Below are 17,776 nucleotides of genomic sequence, written 5' to 3'. Positions count from 1 at the left end.
ATTAAACATTATGACATCAAAATTATTTGTCGTTAACACAAACGATTAATACTATATCATCTCGAGACACCCTCTATATGTTAAATGTTGGAAAATTGATAAAATATTTAAGCGTTCCTTAATTAGTATAATGTATTATTCAGTTCTATGGATAAAACCAATTGTTATAAATATTTCTAATCATTTCTTAATAGGGGACTACCTGTAGATATTGATTCACTTAAAACTACATTTATATGTACATTTGAATATAAGCAAAATTTTTTAACAGGAATAACTTTGTATAAATTGAAAGACAAAAATGTTTTCCCTCTTTTTGTACTTAATAGGTCATATTGGCGTATAGGCGCCGACTTTTAAAACTTTTGTGCTCGGTTGCCTTATAAACATTTTTTGCCAGATAACATTAAAAAGCAAGAGAAATGAGTCGTCATTGTCAAAATAAATAAACTTTATTACTGTTTCGATACAAATTTCAAAAATTTAACAATTTTAATAATTTTAACAAAAAATAAACTATGGAATAACAAGTGAAAATATAAATATATGTACTATGTAGAAGTAAAAGTAGGTAGCACAGAAATATACTATTCTAACAAAACTGATAATAATTCTTGCGGGTGCTCCGTACCCGACAAATACTTTTGTCGAATGCTTGAGCCCCGGAGCACCTGAGAAGTCGGCGCCTATGTATTGGCGTACTTAAAATTTCTCCCATGTTTCGAATACCCGCAATAATCCTTCGATAGGAGCTCTCCATGGCAAAATTTCCGCTAGAATAATAGGAATCCAAACCTCGAGGCGCAGTTTCCGCCTGGAAAATAGTGATGTCAAATACAGTTACTTTTCAGTACTCAGAGTATTCGTTACTTTGTATTCGTTACTGAGCGGCTTTGTTTCTACGCCGACTTCCCGCAAAAGTCAACTACACGCTCGAAATACCCTACATTGTCAATATTAGCAAAAAAAACATTTATCCATTGTGGCTACATTTGTTTCAAGTGAACGTATATTCTCTAAGGCAGGTCAAATAATAACAGAACGGCGAAATAATAGATTAAAATCCAAGTATGTAAACAAAATCATTTTTCTAAACTGCAACGATTTTTTATTTATTTATAAAACTTTGTAGTAGTAGGCATTCGCACAAAACAGTAAATAGTTTTGAATTAATAAATTACGTTATTTGTTATTTTAGATATATTTATTTTTTCGTTAGGTATTTCTATTTTTATAAGATTAATTTCTATAAGACAAGAGTAGAATATACAGGTTCGGCAAGTCCCCATGGCATGTACATCGGCCGTTACGTGAGAGCGATAAAGTAAGTCATAGAAATCCATGCGATAGACAAGGATGGTTACATTGAAGACGTTTCATAAGTCACTCCCACTTCTAACCCGAAACGGATGGTGACTATTCAGATTATGAAACATCTTCACTATAGCCATCCTTGTCTATCGCACGGATTTCTTTACTTTACTTTATGGATTTATGTGGATTTTCCAGCCCTGTATATACAGGGTGTTCCTAAATATCATGTACATAAGGAAGGAGGTAATTCTTTGGTTTATTTCATGACTAAAAGTTCATATAAACCTAGGTCCGCAAACGCTTCGTTACCGATCTACAGGATGTTGAAATTTTAAAATTTTTTTAGTTTTTTCTCTATAGCTCCCACAGTTTTTGTGATATTTAGCTCAAATTTGGAATATAGGTTACGCTGTAGGTCTTACATCATTTTACATGCCAAATGGTCGTGATATTCTACAGTGATATTTTTTCGGGGTTCATGCCCCCTTTTCTTCCCCTGAACTTTTATGCGGTGTGCCGCTGGTAGGTTCTAAAATCAAAATTGGATTTTATGTTTTTCTGGGAAACTTTTTTGCCTCTTATGATTTTTTCGTATCTGCGACCGTTATCGTGAAAAAAATAAAAAACGATTTTATGTAATTCGTTAGATGAAATTTAAATTCTTAAAATGGTCCAGTAGGCTCTGGCTTTAGTTAGATAATCTCTTGTTTCTATTAATTTTGACAGTTTATTCGTCACTACCTGTTAAAAATTAAAGCTGGGATGACCCATTTCAAAATTCGTAAAATTTGACATTGTTATGAGATTATAATGAGTAGGTATTTAAAACACTTTTACACCTTACAGTTTGTCACATAAACCTTTAATTTTTAAACATATGCAGACCCAAGTTACTACATATTTCCAATGCGAACTGTCAAAATTAATAGAAACAAGAAATTATCTAAATAAAGCCAGAGCCTACTGGACCAATTTAAGAATTTAAATTTCATCTAACGAATTACATAAAATCGTTTTTTATTTTTTTTCTCAATACCGGTCGCAGATTACGAAAAAATCATGAGGCAAAAAAGTTTCTCAACAAAACATAAAATTTAGATTTGATTTTAGAATCTACCAGCGGCGCACCGCACAAAGGTTCAGGGGATGAAAAGGGGGCATGAACCCCGAAAAAATATCACTGTAGAATATCACGACTATTTGGCATGCCCAATGATGTAAGCCCTACAGTCATGAAATAAGCCAAAGAATTACCCCCCTTCCTTATGTACATGATATTTAGGAACACCCTGTATAGTTTATATGTGTCGGTAGATGTTTCAGTTGGGACTTGCTACAAGGCATTAAAGAAGTAGCTGCGTATGCATCCCTATAATAAGGTTTCAATTGTACATGTTAAGTCCTTCTGATCACAACCAACGAGTACAATATTGGCGATGGTATAATGAACATTTAAACGACGATAATTTAGACCTGACGATTTATTCCATGAGGCATGGGTACATTTATCTGGTTATGTAAATAGTCACAATTATAGAACTAATAAATTGAGAATGGTACCGTAACATTTTACAAGCCCTGGAATTAATGCATGAGGACGAACTGTAGCGTGGGTATTTTCAATGCGACGGAGCCATAGCACATACCGCAGCAGATATCTTCAGGAATTTTATAGTGATAGATCGAAGCCCTGATCTCACACCTTTAGATTTTTATCTGTTTGGCCAAATAAAAGATAAGATATTTAAAGCAGCAATTGAAAACGAAGGTGGTCATTTTGAATATAAACTTTGTGTTTATATTAGTGTGGTAAACTAATTTGCCTATAATTTATATTTGAATATTGAAAAAAAATAATAAAGAACTCAAACTGTCTTAATGGAAAATAAATCATTATTATTATTATTATTATTATTATTATTATTATTATTATTATTATTATTATTATTATTATTATTATTATTATTATTATTAAACATTTTGTATTTTATAAACATTATTTTCGTTATCTCTGAATGAAAGTGAATTATAAGACTATATTTTTAAAAAGGCAATCTTCTCCAATCAAAAAATACTTTTTCAATATAGATCGGGATAAAAATTCAAAATATCTTAGAGAATGATTATTTTGTAAAATGTAAAAAAGATTTTTTTCTATTGAAAATTTTGCAGATTAGCTCAACGTTTGTAAAGAAATGTAATATGTACTCCACTAGACTAAGGCACTGCATATGAAAGATATAAACTTAACTATTTACATAGTTTTTAACTTTCTTGCAGCCATTTAATATCTCGAATACAATTAAAAGAATAAAAAAATGTTAAACAGAAAAAGTGTTACAAGACATATCGATCATCATGTAAGTGAAAACTTAAAATTCTCGATGACAATTTAATTTCAAAAACAAATTTTTTTACCAACACAGTTTTTTTTACAAAATGAAGCACAACGATCTTACAAGGGTACTTATTGTTAGTAACAATACACTTAAACCAGCAACAAACTGTAAGTTTATGAAGTCTTTTAGAGCTTGGAGATTAAAATTTCAAACCTAACACATCGATTGAAGTTAAATACAAACAAATATAATTATATCCAGGTAAAAGAAATCTCATCAGGAAGGAACATTATACGGGTGATTATTTGCAGGTCGTATCAATGTCAAATGCACTCTAGGTAAGTGCACGATTACATTATTTATATATTTTACAATTATTTAAGCAATTTAATGTTATCAGATGCACTCTCTGATAAGCAAGTTTCATGTTCGTTTGGCTGCATTATTTTGTAATATTACAATACAATGCAGCAAAACTTTTAACCCAATATTTTAACAAACGGAGTGCTGGTCTAGAGAACATAAAGTAAAATAAAGAGTGATATTTAGTGCACAAGAATTCGAAAATTATGTAAATAGAGTACAAAGTTTTTTTAACATTACGTTCCCAGAAAAATTTTCTAAAACCTTTATCATTTTCTTCTAGTTATAAAGCAAAAAAAGTAAAAAAGATAATATGTTACATGAATAACAATATATTCAAAACGCCTTATGGGAGTATAGAAGAAATGTACAGGGTGAATTTTTCTGGGTGCTTATAGAAAAAAAATGAAAATTTTCTCTGTAATTATGATATTCTGATTCTCAGAGTATGTTGAATAGTGTATACTTGAAATAAATTAATTTCTACTAACACTTAAAAATATATAGTTAAAATAATCTTTAGTGTATTCGTAAATTTCGAGTCAAGACTTTTTAGTACCTAGTTATTCAGTACTCGCCCCACTTAGACGTTGCACTATGTATAGTTTATCACGAAATGTCTGTACAGTACGTTTCTTCTTTTTGCGCCACAACTATCGCTATAATTTAATCCACAAGATAAAACAGACATAGTCATCCTGTCATCAAAAGTATAACTATTAGGAATAATGTCCATTTGTTTGATCTGGGATACAACTTATATATTTTAACACATCTTTCACCTAACGCAAACAGATTTTTAAAATATCGTATGTAATTTTCTGCGCCCTCTACGCGGACAAAAAAAAATGTCATCGAAGCAGGCTGTGGTTACAAAAAATTGCTTGTTTTTTCCTCTTTCACGCGATATATTACGTGTTGCCTTTATCTTTTATATTTATTACATTTTTTTATAATTTTGGTATAAAAAATGTCAACATTTTCGTGTTAACGTAGAAATTGTTGTAGACACGTGTCAACTATAAAAAATTTAATAAATATAATGCACTTCTTTTAAGCAAAATACACACATTATAATATTGGTTTTTTACTTTAGAGAAAACTGAGCCTTCACCATTGTTCTTGCACAGACAAAGTAGCTTACGCTTAATGTAGCACGCTATGAAAACAAATGTGTTATCCCAGTAATGTCATCATTAATGCAATTTCAATTCTATTCAAGCACTTGCAGAATGTAGAAAACCTTCGCTAATAAAATCAGCTGTTTTTAACAGAATTTTAAATGATGTAAATAGAAAAATGAGCGAAACAGTAAGAGATTGAAGTGAACTACAATTTAGAGAAGGATAGTGCAAGAAGAAGAAAAAATGGTTTCAAATTTTATAAGGTGAAAAAAGTATATCTCTTGAACTTGAGGGAGGAAGATAAACCAAAGAGATTAGGGTGAGATTAGGTGGTGACAAGAGAGAGGGAAAATCCTTTTATATGCGAAGAATTTTCTGGTCAGATGTGCCTAATTTTTGTAACAATGGATTCTTTAACAGGATCAGCTAGTCAAATGGACTAATGGTAATTTACATTGGCACGGAGAAACAGCATTTCAACAAAGGTTTTCAGTAACCGTTTGGGTTAGAATTCTTGATACCAAAATCATAGGACCTTACTTCTGTGATGGTAAACTGATGGGTGCCAGATATTGCAGATTCTTAGCTTTAAAAAAGTACATTATATTCATAAAAGTTTTTGTAGTTGACCTGTTTAAAACAATTTCTATACATTAATCTACATTTTTAATACCAAAATTATAAAAATGTAATAAATATAAAAGATAAAGGCAACATGTAGTACATCGCATGAAAGAGGAAAAAACAAGCAATTTTTTGTATCCACAGCCTGCTTCGATGACAATTTTTTTTTGTCCGCGTAGAGGGCGCAGCAAATTATATCCGATACTTCAAAAATTTGTTTACACCAGGTGAAAGATATCAATTTTTGCCATGAAATTTTAATAAAATAAGTTTTCTCTATCTCTTAAAATAAAAAAGTTAGACGGCCCTAAACTTTCGGTACTTTTCCGGTTTTTTATGATTTCTCATAAAGTTGGCCATGGATCTCAAATTTGTTTTTACAAGCATCAAGGCCTCAAAAATTGCGACAAAAAACATATAAAGATTTTTGACGTGTATCGTGTATTAAGCGAGATACATAGGTGTGGCCCTCTTATAGTAAACACCATGTATATATACCGGGTGGGCATTTATCTGGAGACAAAATAAATACAAGAATCTTGAGACAACGGAGTACCTTGTTGGGATCACTCTTGTTTAATGTTTCATACAAAAGTTGTAGAGTAGAAAAGGGAGCAATTTTGACATGACCTTGAAATTGGGTTGTTTGAATATCAAATTCAAAATTTTAAATGGGGCCCTCTTTTTTGACCTCGAAAATTATAAGAGTGGAAAGTTTTACAAAAAGATATGAACATAACCTCAAAAACAAGATCAGATATCAAGGTCATTTTAAGGCCGAAAAACTGTATAATTATTAACTACTTTTAGCACTACCCATGAATAACGACATGGACGTAGTAGTTTTTTTTATTCCTTTTGGGGTGCTTGTTTTCGGTCTGAAGATTTTTATGATTTGCTGAAGAAATTTTGAATTTGATCTTCAAACGACCTTGAAGGTCATTTTCAATGTCATGTCAAAATAGCCCCCTTTTCACCCTTTTGTATGAAACATTTTTTCAAAAAAAGAAATCCCAACAAGGTACTCCGTTGTCTCAAGATTCTTGGTATTTTTTGTTTTTTATGGTCAAAATATGGGTTAAATCGAACAAATAATAAGAAAAAGTTTTTTTTTCGTTTTCCAATCGAAATCCGTGGTAAACAAAAAACAACTTCCGGTCTAAAAACACCACTTCCGTAATATGGACCTTTGAATGGCCCCCTCGGCGCCCCACAATTTTTGTCGGAAACTTTTTTCGAAATAATCGAGTTCAACCGAGATATCATTTTGTCTCAAGATAAATGCCCCACCCGGTATATCTATTATCATATCTGTCTTTAGGGACGTATTTTCTTGAAGGCGTAGGTGGCGATTGCCCGGGGCGGCCGCCTGTTCCAGAGGGACGACGAATTTGAAAACCTGATTAAAAAAAGTCACACAATCAGCGATTTACCGATATAAATAACAGGTAGAGCTGGGGCAGAGTATATTAAATAAATAACCCATTAGGACAAATTAATCAGTAAAGGGGTTGATTTTACAAATTATGTTGACTAATCATAAATATATCGTACTAAAAAAGCAGATAATAGTTTCCGAATATATGTCACGAGTTTGGCACATAACGAGCGAATATAATAAACATTACGAATATGTCAGCGAAACTTCGAGGTGTTTAAATGTTAGAATTGGAGACATAGAGACATTACAAAGGAAGAAAATCTAAAATTTGCGAACATCCGTGGCAAAACGGTTATGTTAGACGGTGTAATCATTAAAAAAATATATTGTGTATGTCGACTATTCAGTTCAATTTAATTTTCATATGTTCACAAGAATATAAAGAATTCAAGGGTTTCAGACGAGGCATATACGTACATACAGGCTGTCTCCTAAAAAACGCCGCAAGCCATAACTCCGTCATTTATAGTCTGACTTTAAAAAACAAAAAATTATATGAAATGGCTCTAAATTCACTATAGAGTGAGCCTATTGGAGCGTATTTATTATTTTTTTGTTTGAAATGAGATAATCAACTTTTTTTCAAATGGCAATACATATAGGTTTTTTTTTTATTTATTGCCGATGCTGAGGAAGCTCCAGAGACTCCTGCAGACAGCAGAGAGATAGAGATAGAGAAAGAGGTAAAGAGGGGAGAGAGGGGAGAGGATGAGAGAGGGAGACGAGATGGGGAAAGGAGGGGGGGAGGGAGAAGCGTTGAGAGGGGAGGGGAAAGCTAGAGGGAGGAGAGATAGAGGGGGGAAGGAGATATGGGGGTGACCGGGGAGAGGGGAGGGGAGGGGGAAAGGGGGAGGGGGTGGTAGAGAGAAAGAGAGAAATCCTATATGACGACACAATCACTATCTCTGTCGCACAAAACAAATTATATTACTATTTGTTTAAAATGCCATTATGAATTTGTTTATTTGGAAATATATTTTCTGCAGTATTTCGATACCAAAAAATGAAAATATTAGCTATTTAAATAAATTATGATTAAATAACCTAATTGTGACACAGCTGCAGAATATCCGATCATCTGAAGTCGTTGATTCTTCAAAAAACATTTTTATCCATATCTACATTTAAGTAAATCAAAAATTAGGCATTTATAAAAAAAAGTGTACAAAATAAATCCAACCGTACGCGTGATAACATTGCCAAACTGGTGTTTATGCGTTACTAGGATGCGCGTAGTAATGCCGACCGCTGCATTTGATTCTTCCTAAAATTCTGTTGGTGGTGTACTCTATCGGTAATTCGGAAATGTAAAACTGCTGTCCTATTACAAGCGCTGTCTGGAGCGATAAGTTATATTGTCTGTGTGAATGGGAATGGGATATTTTCCAACTTCTTAACTACATCACAATATTAAGCTAATTCATAAATTTTTCCCTATAAAATGCTATCACATGAAGTTAAATTTCTAGTATCGGCGGTCATTGTTTGACTTCATTTGACAGAATCTTCTAGGTACAATTTTTTTAAATTTATTTAAATTAGTTTAATATCTTTAATAGAGTAAAAAATTATAGCTAAGAAAATATAATATGTATATTTAAAATAAATAATACAAATACCTAGTTGCAAATTAAAAATAACGCAAAGTATGATTAGAAATTCAGGATATTAATATTAAATATAAATTAAAAAGGTTATTTTGGGACTCATAAAACAACAATGAGATTCTATTTTTCAAAACATTTAAATAATCACTCTGTAGAGCAGTACAATTTTGTTCACAAAAGTCAAGAACCTTCAAAAATACGTTCTTATTTTTTTAATAAATAACCGTCACTTTTTAAGATATTTCAAAGAGGGGCGCAGGGGTGGGGGCTAGCCGTACATGAATATCCAAAACATGGAGGTCACTAACTTAAAATAACAGTGTTCACTATATTTTTTCTTGGTAGAAATTTTCAGAAAACGGTGTTTTTTGAAACATAAAAGAATGCATTTCTATTTCAATGATTTACTTAGTATACATAAATTAAATTGGCTATAAGGAAACCTACCCTTTGTAATTTGTTGAAACCTATCTGTTGATTGTTGATGAGACTCCTCTCATGTAAGTTATATTTTTCACCAGGTTTTGGAATAATTATTTCAGGGTTTAGAGATTCTATCGAAGCCATATCAATTTCTTTTCCTTTCGTTTCGCCCTGTTCGAACCATTCCACGGTTGCACATCGTAAGTCATTGTTAATGGCAGCAACAATTGCTGAATGCACTCGCCCTGAAAAGAGAAAAAATTATGAAAACATTTGTGTATACAAAGTGTATTATTAGGAATGGGCTTAATGGTAGGTTCTTCAGGTCAAAATAAGGCGATATTAAGTTGTGTTGCCTTAATAAAATATTGCCCTTTTTTTGAAACGGGTCGCAGTGGGAAATATAGGACAAAAATCTACGTTCTCGGCTACTTTAACCGTACAGTGGTCATTTCTTTTTTATTCTTCTTCAAATTAATTTTAAGATCCTGGCGCAATAATTTGATATATCTATATAGGAATTTTTTAAATCAAGTGAGAACCTATCGGCCTCAACACCAAAGATTAGACATTTAAAAATAAAATAAAAACTTTTGCAACAAAAAACAAAAAGAAAAAAAATTAAAATAAAATAAAAAACTGAAAAACAACCCTTTTAAAGACTGTTACCTTGACGCGGTTGTCTTATTTAAATGAAGATAAAATGAAGTCCAATTTCGGTAATTAATACAGATTTTGAGTTTGAGTTTTTCGCTGAAGTTGTTGATATTTTTATAATTTATTGATTGAAATTTTAGCTATCTATATAAATATCCACTTATTTCTTGTGGATTTGAGAATAAGTTTCAAGGGTTTGAGGTTAGGTTTTTATGAACATAGCATAGGTTTGAGACTTTAGAAATACAAAATATTAGTTCCAGAATTTGCAAGGAGTTACATTCTTTGGCTCGGAAAATATCCTTCGTTTGACTTTTTAGCTCAGATTTCTTGGATTTGAGGTTGCTGGTTAGGTATTTAAGAATAGAGGTTAGGGGCCTCAAAAATAAAAAATATAAGTTCCAGGAAATAGTTTTCAAGGATTTCTATTCTTTAGTATGGAACATAATATACATTCTATGAACTTCTAGCTCAAGTTTTTCGAATTTGAAGTTGGGTTTTAAGGGTCTGGGGGTAGGTTTTGAAGGGTTCGAGGTTAGGTGTTTAAGGATGTAGGTTTATGGCTTTAGAGTTAGAAAATACAGGGTGTTAGAAGACGATAAAATACATTAAATTAAACAAAAAATCTTATGACATGGATCCTAAACACAACCATTTCCGTGAAAAAAATTATCAAAACCTTCAACTTGATGTACAAATGTTCGATTAATAAGGAATATTGACATAAATGCGTGCATAGAATACCATAGAATACAATGTTTATCAATTTTTTGAACTTCTTTAAGCTTAATCCTAAAAAAGAATTAGCGTTGTAATAAATTTAAAATTCAATAAAATTCATATCGAGCAATGTGACCACGGCGTGGCGTACACGAGGTACTAAGCTGTCCACCAATACACAATTCAGTTGGTATCTGGATTCGACCGTGTCGGAGTGTTTTTTGCGTACCACTATTTCCTTTTCTTGAGGTGTTTTCCAACGAGTACGCCAAAATTGGATTCGAAGGTGTCGTGTGTGCATCGAAAATTGTGGTGAACATTTTGAGCATTTGTTGCAGTTTGTTTTGTACGTGTGCGTTTAAAAATTACTAGATTTTGATTTTTGGTAAGTATCTAAATTATTTTTAATACGTATGATTATGTGGAAATCGTGAATCTTTGGGTACTTTAATTACATTTTTTTCAAATACGTAATTTGATGAAAGTTAAATTCCTGTTTTAAGAGATTCATAATTACTAATATTCGAGCTAAAATTTAAGCACAACACTATATTCGTACTGAAAATCGATACATTTTATTATTATTTATTTAAAAACTGGAAAACAATTGTCTTGAAATTTACTAAATGTTTCACAATAATAGCCGTTTACATTTTTTCGGTAGGACAAGTCTGCCTAGCAGGTTAAGCGTTATTGTCACGTTGTGACGAAATTCCCCAGTATTAATACACGCTGTATTTCGAAATATGTTAATCTTACGCCCCTATAATATACAACTTTTTTGTTGAAACCGTATAAAAAAGTTGGCATCTCTTTATTGTGCCCGGTCACAACAATGAGATGCCGACTTGCACAATAAAAAGATGCCGACTCTTAGTTTTTTTACGGTTTCAACTATCTTCGTAAACACTATACACTATCTCATGCAGGAAGTAATGGCAGTCAAATTTTTTTACGCCCTGTATAAGCTCAAAAATATAGTTTTCCAGTAATTATACCCATAGATTAAGAAAAGAGTCAGTGTATTACTTTGAGGTTATGTTTTTGGGGTCAGGTTTAAGGTTGAAAGGTATTGTGAAGCTATATGATTATTTTCGTTGTTAAATCAACCTCAAATACAACATTTTTTATTTTTAAATACCGAATTATTATCTTTGGTGTTGAGGCTGATGGGTTCTCACTCGATTTAAAATATTCCTATATAGATACATACATATATCAAATTATCGCACCAGGATCTTAAAATTAAGCATATTTGAAGAATAAAAAATCACCATTGTACGGTTAAAATAGCCGAGTGCGTAGAATTTTTTCCCACATTTCCCACTGTGCGCATGTCAAAAGATTGTATTTATTTCAAGAACCATTGCACCAAACAAAGTTAAAAATATGACCTTACTTTTTTGCCTTTAACACTACAGTTTCAACAAAAAATAAAGAAAATCCCTTAATTCTAAAAATATAAGGGGTGTCCCAACATTACTTGTTTTTGTTTCCTTTTGCTTATTTTAGTCATAATCCCGGTATTAACGAGATTAATAGTTACACTCCCGCGGGATCCCGGTATTTGCGGGACTCCGCTTGTCTGATATGCAATATAGTCTTTTTAATTATTAATTATGTTTTTATTAAAGAAATAATACATTATTCCATTTGTTGGAAATATTTCACAATGTACTTAAGGTATGATCAGCTAAGTTACTTCTAATGTCACTGGCTAGAAAACCCGCTGCCGAAAATGCTCTCTCCGCCTCAACACTAGTAGGTGTTACAACTGTTACAGACTTTAAACAGTTATATGCCAAGTCAAGGTATTTTCCTTTAGATCCTCCTGATTCCAACAGGGCCATCTCCTTTCTGATAAGTGAATCTAATGAATTAACATCAGATGTCGGAGTGTTTGTAATACATATATTTTCACTGACTAAAGTGCGCTCCAATTCTTCTTGTGTTGAAAGTGTTGTAGAAGGATTTTCATGTTCAATTTGCGTTGCTATTTGAGAAAGAGGTATATCATCCTCGCGATCCTGTTGTTCAGTAGGTGTAAATAAATTTGTGGGAGGAATTTCATCATACTTTTTTTGCAGTACAACCTTTCAATATATTTTTTTTATTTCACTTCTAATAACAGACTTTGCTGGCATGCCAAAAGTATCATCATTCAACGAAATTAAATCCATGTATTTCGAAGTGTTTTGTATGTATATCAAGGTTGGGGTTAAAGTTCGTCGCTGTAAAATTTTCTGCCTCAAAGATTCAGCCATTTCTGCAGCCAAAGGTAAATTAAGTTCTTCCAGTTTTCTTAACATGAATTTTATCGTTTGTCTCAGCTGTTAACAATGTCGACTCTTGGCGGCATAGCACTTCTACGGCAAGCTTTATTGGTTGCAAAATTAGTTCTAAATTTTTCAACGCTGAGAATTCTTGTTCTGTGAAGCAGTATTCAGTATCAGTTCCTAGATTAAGGTCAATTAGTCCCTTACAAATGCATAATTTAACTTTATTAAATGTTTCTATCGTTGCATCGAGTTTTACAATCTAAGGCAAGTTGTATATCTTTTCCAAACTCCTTTTTTCATATAAATTTGCAACATGTCATTCATTTGTTGGAGGTCTCTTGAAGAGACAGACAACTTTGGGAACTTTCTTAATTAAATCAACAAACTGAGGTAGTAATTCAACTTCTTCAGATGAAATCGTACTTACTACAAAACAATCATCATTGTTAAATGTCCTTAACTCGTCTTCCTCTTCGATACAGTAATCTTCTGGATCTATGTCTGCATTTCCATTTCCTTCATTAGTTTGAAAAGTGATTTGTTTATTATAAATGACATCTATGATTCCGAGTTGCAGACCATGGGCATAACAAAGTTGATGAGACGGTTCGATAAGCTTGCCAATTTTTACACTAGCACCATCTGTAGTAATAGCAACAATGTCGGCATTTAGATTCAAATCATACTCACTTAGTTTTTCTTTCAGAATATTTACACAAATCTCCGATAGCATACTACTAAAAATACGGTCCAATCCTAAATTCCAGAACATTTAAGTACCTTTCGCAAATGTATGAATATTGATATTTAAATAGCGTCGGTTACGTGATGAGGTCCATTCGTCGAATGTCAAAGTAAACTTGTGATTTTCGTCTTTCAGTTCTGACAACTCACGAGATATCTTCATTTTTATGGTCATCCCATAATTCATGACCATAAGTCTAATAGAATTGGCAGAAGTCGGAAGTTTATGTCCAGCGGATTGAAAAAGATCTCTTAAATCTGACGATATACAAAATACCCTAAATGGCAGTCCATCCCTGGAAACCATACGAGCTACTTTTTTTTCTGAACTATTTTCGGTGTCCTTTCTTTGGAAATGATGTGTAATTTTAGTTTTTTTCGACAAGGGGACTTCTGTACTTGATGTTGGTAGTGTAGGATTTTTATTCTATGGAGCGATATTTGTTATCAAATTCATATGGGAATGCTTAGTTCTCAAGTGAACATGCAAACCTTTTGTTGATTGCCCTGTAATTTTTAAAATAGATTTACATATTGTGCACTTTGCCGACTGTGAATCTTCTGATTTAAGGAAATATTCCCAGACAGAACTTGAACTTTCAAATTCTTTGTACACTACACATGCCATGGTAATATTGGTAACAAAGTGTTTTTACATACATAAAGTAGAAAAACACCTAAATGTTAAAATATTATTTAAAACACAAAGCAATCAAATTTAACTACTCCAACAGACAACAATGGTTAATAAAGTAAAAAATCAGCACGTGCACTGTAAGAGTATGGATAGAACGGGGGATCGGTTCGTCTGCAGTTGCACAGAAGCAGCAGCGAGCAGCGAGTAGTGGGGGTAATCCCGGTAATTCCGCGGATCCCGCTCATACAATCCCGATTTATCGCTATTAAAATCTTGTGCGGGATTCCGGTATAACGAGATTCCGGTATACCGGGATTGCACTCTCTAATTATTAACACAACTAAACCCGTTAACACAACAAACGATTTAACCGCGCGGCTGTGCATATTTTGTTCTGAGTTACAATTCTGCCGTAATGTAATGCTACGTCACATTCCAACTCGTTGGTCCTGGAGGATGGTACTTTACCGATCGTATATGCAATAATAAAAGAGAACCAACGCTTAAACGCCGGGTATGTAGTGTTAACACTGAAATAAATAACTTTATAAGGTTATTATACACTCACAAAATACATGAAGACGCTTTATAAATACTAATTTAAATTATACTATAAAATAAAATACAACACATACTACGTATACAAATTCTATTTCGAGTCCAGTAAAAACATACTTTCAGCAAAATTTCGCGAAATTACCTACAGTATAACAAACACCTTCTAAACTAAAATAAACTGAAAACTAAAATAAAAGACTGAAATGACGTATTCAATTACTCTTATTTTGCCGAATTAATGTTGGCTATTTGTTTTTTCACCCTATTAACATGTCATATCAGTTTCCCCACCCCTGAGAGATATTTCGATATCGGTTATAGTCGCAGTGACTAAGCTGACTGCGGTCTCATCCAGCGACCACTTTTTGAAAATCGCGGAGACAAAATCGTTGCCTTGGTCGTTCAACAGCGGATCGCACATGGATTTGATAGTCCGAGAGCACGTGGTATTTTGAGGGTGGTTATTTTACCAAGGCTGGTTTTTACACACATGGGAGGTCTTATGGTATGGTACAGAAACCAAACGACCTTCAGCTGTCAATCTTCAGGTGGAGGTGGGAGTAATAATGCCACCCCGCGTTGAAAAATAATATCAAATAAAATTAATAGTACCAAAGCTGAAATTGTTTGTATACTTTGTTTATAACAATACATGATAAAAAAGCACATTCAGCTGAAAAAAATGCCGGTGGAAACGCTTCAGCTGCGCGTATAAACAGGTATGAAAATCATATTAAAAAAAAATTGAATGAACATATTTGTACAATTTCATTTTTGCAAAAAACTTTCACTTTTTTATTCTACCAAAGCTTTTATTTTATAAAATCATAGGTATGTGCATAATATTAACGCAAATAACAGTCAGCTGACTTATGTGAGGGGGAAACTCTTCAGCTGACCGTGAAACTCTCGAAAACGTACGACCCGCCGAGCGGCCCGCTACCTGCCAGAATAAAAGTTAAAGACCTCAACTGAAGGCTATTCCGCCGACGCCTGCTCACCTGAAGCTTGTTTTTATAACATACACCTTCTATACTACATTAAAATCGATTTCACATATGGTACCTACTAAAAATTTTTTTAATATGATTTTCATACCTGTTTACACGCGCAGCTGAAGCTTTTTCCACAGTCATTTTTTCAGCTGAACCTGATTTTTTATCATTTATTGCCATAAACAAAGTATACAATTTCAGCTTTTTTTGACATTATTTTTCAACGCGGGGGTGACCTTATTACTCCTAGCTCCCGAAGAGCGGCAGCTGAAGGTCGTTTCGCTTATGTACCATAAAAGACCTTACATATGGATGAAAATCAGCCTTGGTGCTATTGGTCACTATAATGTGCCGCGTAGCTATGAGGCTACTTTGCACTACGTACACTTAAACTTATTTTTAAATATCCCATGCAATTTTATTAACACCTTTGTTAAATTCAACTGTGGCGTTTATAATATTGATAACACAGATATATTTTTTAAAAACTGATGTACAGAAGCTGTGATAGAACGTAAAGATATATCTTTTAACGTTTTAAGTAAGTTGTAAGAAGATTTAGAAGATATATCATAGAAAATAAAAAAGTTAGGTTAGTGTGGGTACACATGTTTGCAAGTGACCCATATTTGAAAGCACAACGTCAAAAGCGCCGCAGGACGCCGCCGGACGAACCAGCGTTCCAAGAAGGGCTGCTGGCGCCGGTCACGAGACGCGTACCCATGAACGACCGACTTCAACCACAAGGCACTCTCCAACCAGACTCTCCAGCTAACCCTCAAACCGTCAACACGTCTTTTTCCACAATTTAGTTTTCAATAAAACAGTTTATTATTACCGTTGAGAAAGCGTTTTATTTCTTGCTGTACAGCGAAAGCAACCCTCAAGTGGTGACTCCGACGTGATCTTTTCAGTAAAAGTACGCGATTTTGTGCAAATTAGAGTGGTTTTAGTTCGCGCAACGCAGCAAGCAACATGAGCCTCAACGAAGAAAACCAAGTCGAAAATTATACCGCGACGGAAGTGAACCATGTGGCAGTGAAACTTCCACCATTTATTTCGGACGATGTAGAGATGTGGGTTCAGGTAGTGGACAGAAGTTTTCGAATAGCGCGTGTGACAAATGAAGAGGCAAAGTTTGATTACCTCGTTACTGCTCTAGATAGGAACGTGATGAGTGAAGTGCGCGACCTGTTAATGAATCCACCCCGAGAAAAGCCTTATTCCGCACTTAGGGCAGCTTTAATAAGACGACTGAGTACGTCTCAGGAACAAAAAACGAGGCGACTCCTAGAGCGCGAAGAAATCGGGGACTCGAAACCGTCCCAGTTTTTGCGAAGATTAAAGGCTTTGGCAGGATCTACCGTTTCCGATTCGCTCCTTCGCACGCTGTGGATAGGGCGCCTGCCGTCTAGTGTCCAGGCAATTCTCGCGACACAGAAGAATGCCGCGTTGGACGATGTCGCGGAGCTGGCCGACGCTGTTATGGAGACAGTAATGCCCGGCACAGCACTCCAGGAGGTGGCCAAATCCAGTCCAGAAGACGACAGACTAAAACGCATCGAGCAGCAGTTAGTGGAGATGTCGCAGGCAATGGCGAAGCTATTCGCGAGTGAACCGCGGCGACCGACGACGAGAACATCCAGATCGCGTTCGCAAGACCGATCGCGAAGCCGTGACAGTGACAGTGGTCAGTGCTGGTATCACCAACGTTTTGGTGACCGCGCTCGCGTGTGCCGCGATCCGTGCACGTATCGTCCGGGAAACGAGACGGGCAGTCGGTGATGGCGAACAGCGACCCGTGCCCGATTCCGCGCCGTTTGTACGTTACGGATACGTACTCCAAGGTCCAGTTTCTCATCGATACGGGTGCTGATCTTTGTGTATATCCGCGTGCGCTAGTGAAATCGTCGCGATCGAAATCAACGTATGAACTTTCCGCGGCAAATGG

The 17,776-nt window shown here is 34.2% G+C and overlaps 1 protein-coding gene across 1 annotated transcript in view; it reads right to left on the bottom strand.

Moving 5' to 3' along the window:
• Positions 1 to 17,776, bottom strand: part of LOC108912679 (kinesin-like protein Klp10A) — a 92,973-nt gene that overhangs the window by 44,992 nt on the left and 30,205 nt on the right. Inside the window, exon 2 of the mRNA XM_018717996.1 lies at positions 9,260 to 9,480. Within this exon, the coding sequence (XP_018573512.1) occupies positions 9,260 to 9,480 (221 nt within the window). The remainder of the gene's footprint in view (positions 1 to 9,259; positions 9,481 to 17,776) is intronic.

The sequence above is a fragment of the Anoplophora glabripennis genome, unplaced genomic scaffold, assembly GCF_000390285.2.
Source record: "Anoplophora glabripennis isolate ALB-LARVAE unplaced genomic scaffold, Agla_2.0 scaffold584, whole genome shotgun sequence".
Classification (NCBI taxonomy): Eukaryota; Metazoa; Arthropoda; class Insecta; order Coleoptera; family Cerambycidae; genus Anoplophora; species Anoplophora glabripennis.
Note: the sequence above shows the minus strand (reverse complement) of the source record. Positions and strands in the feature narration are given on the sequence as shown.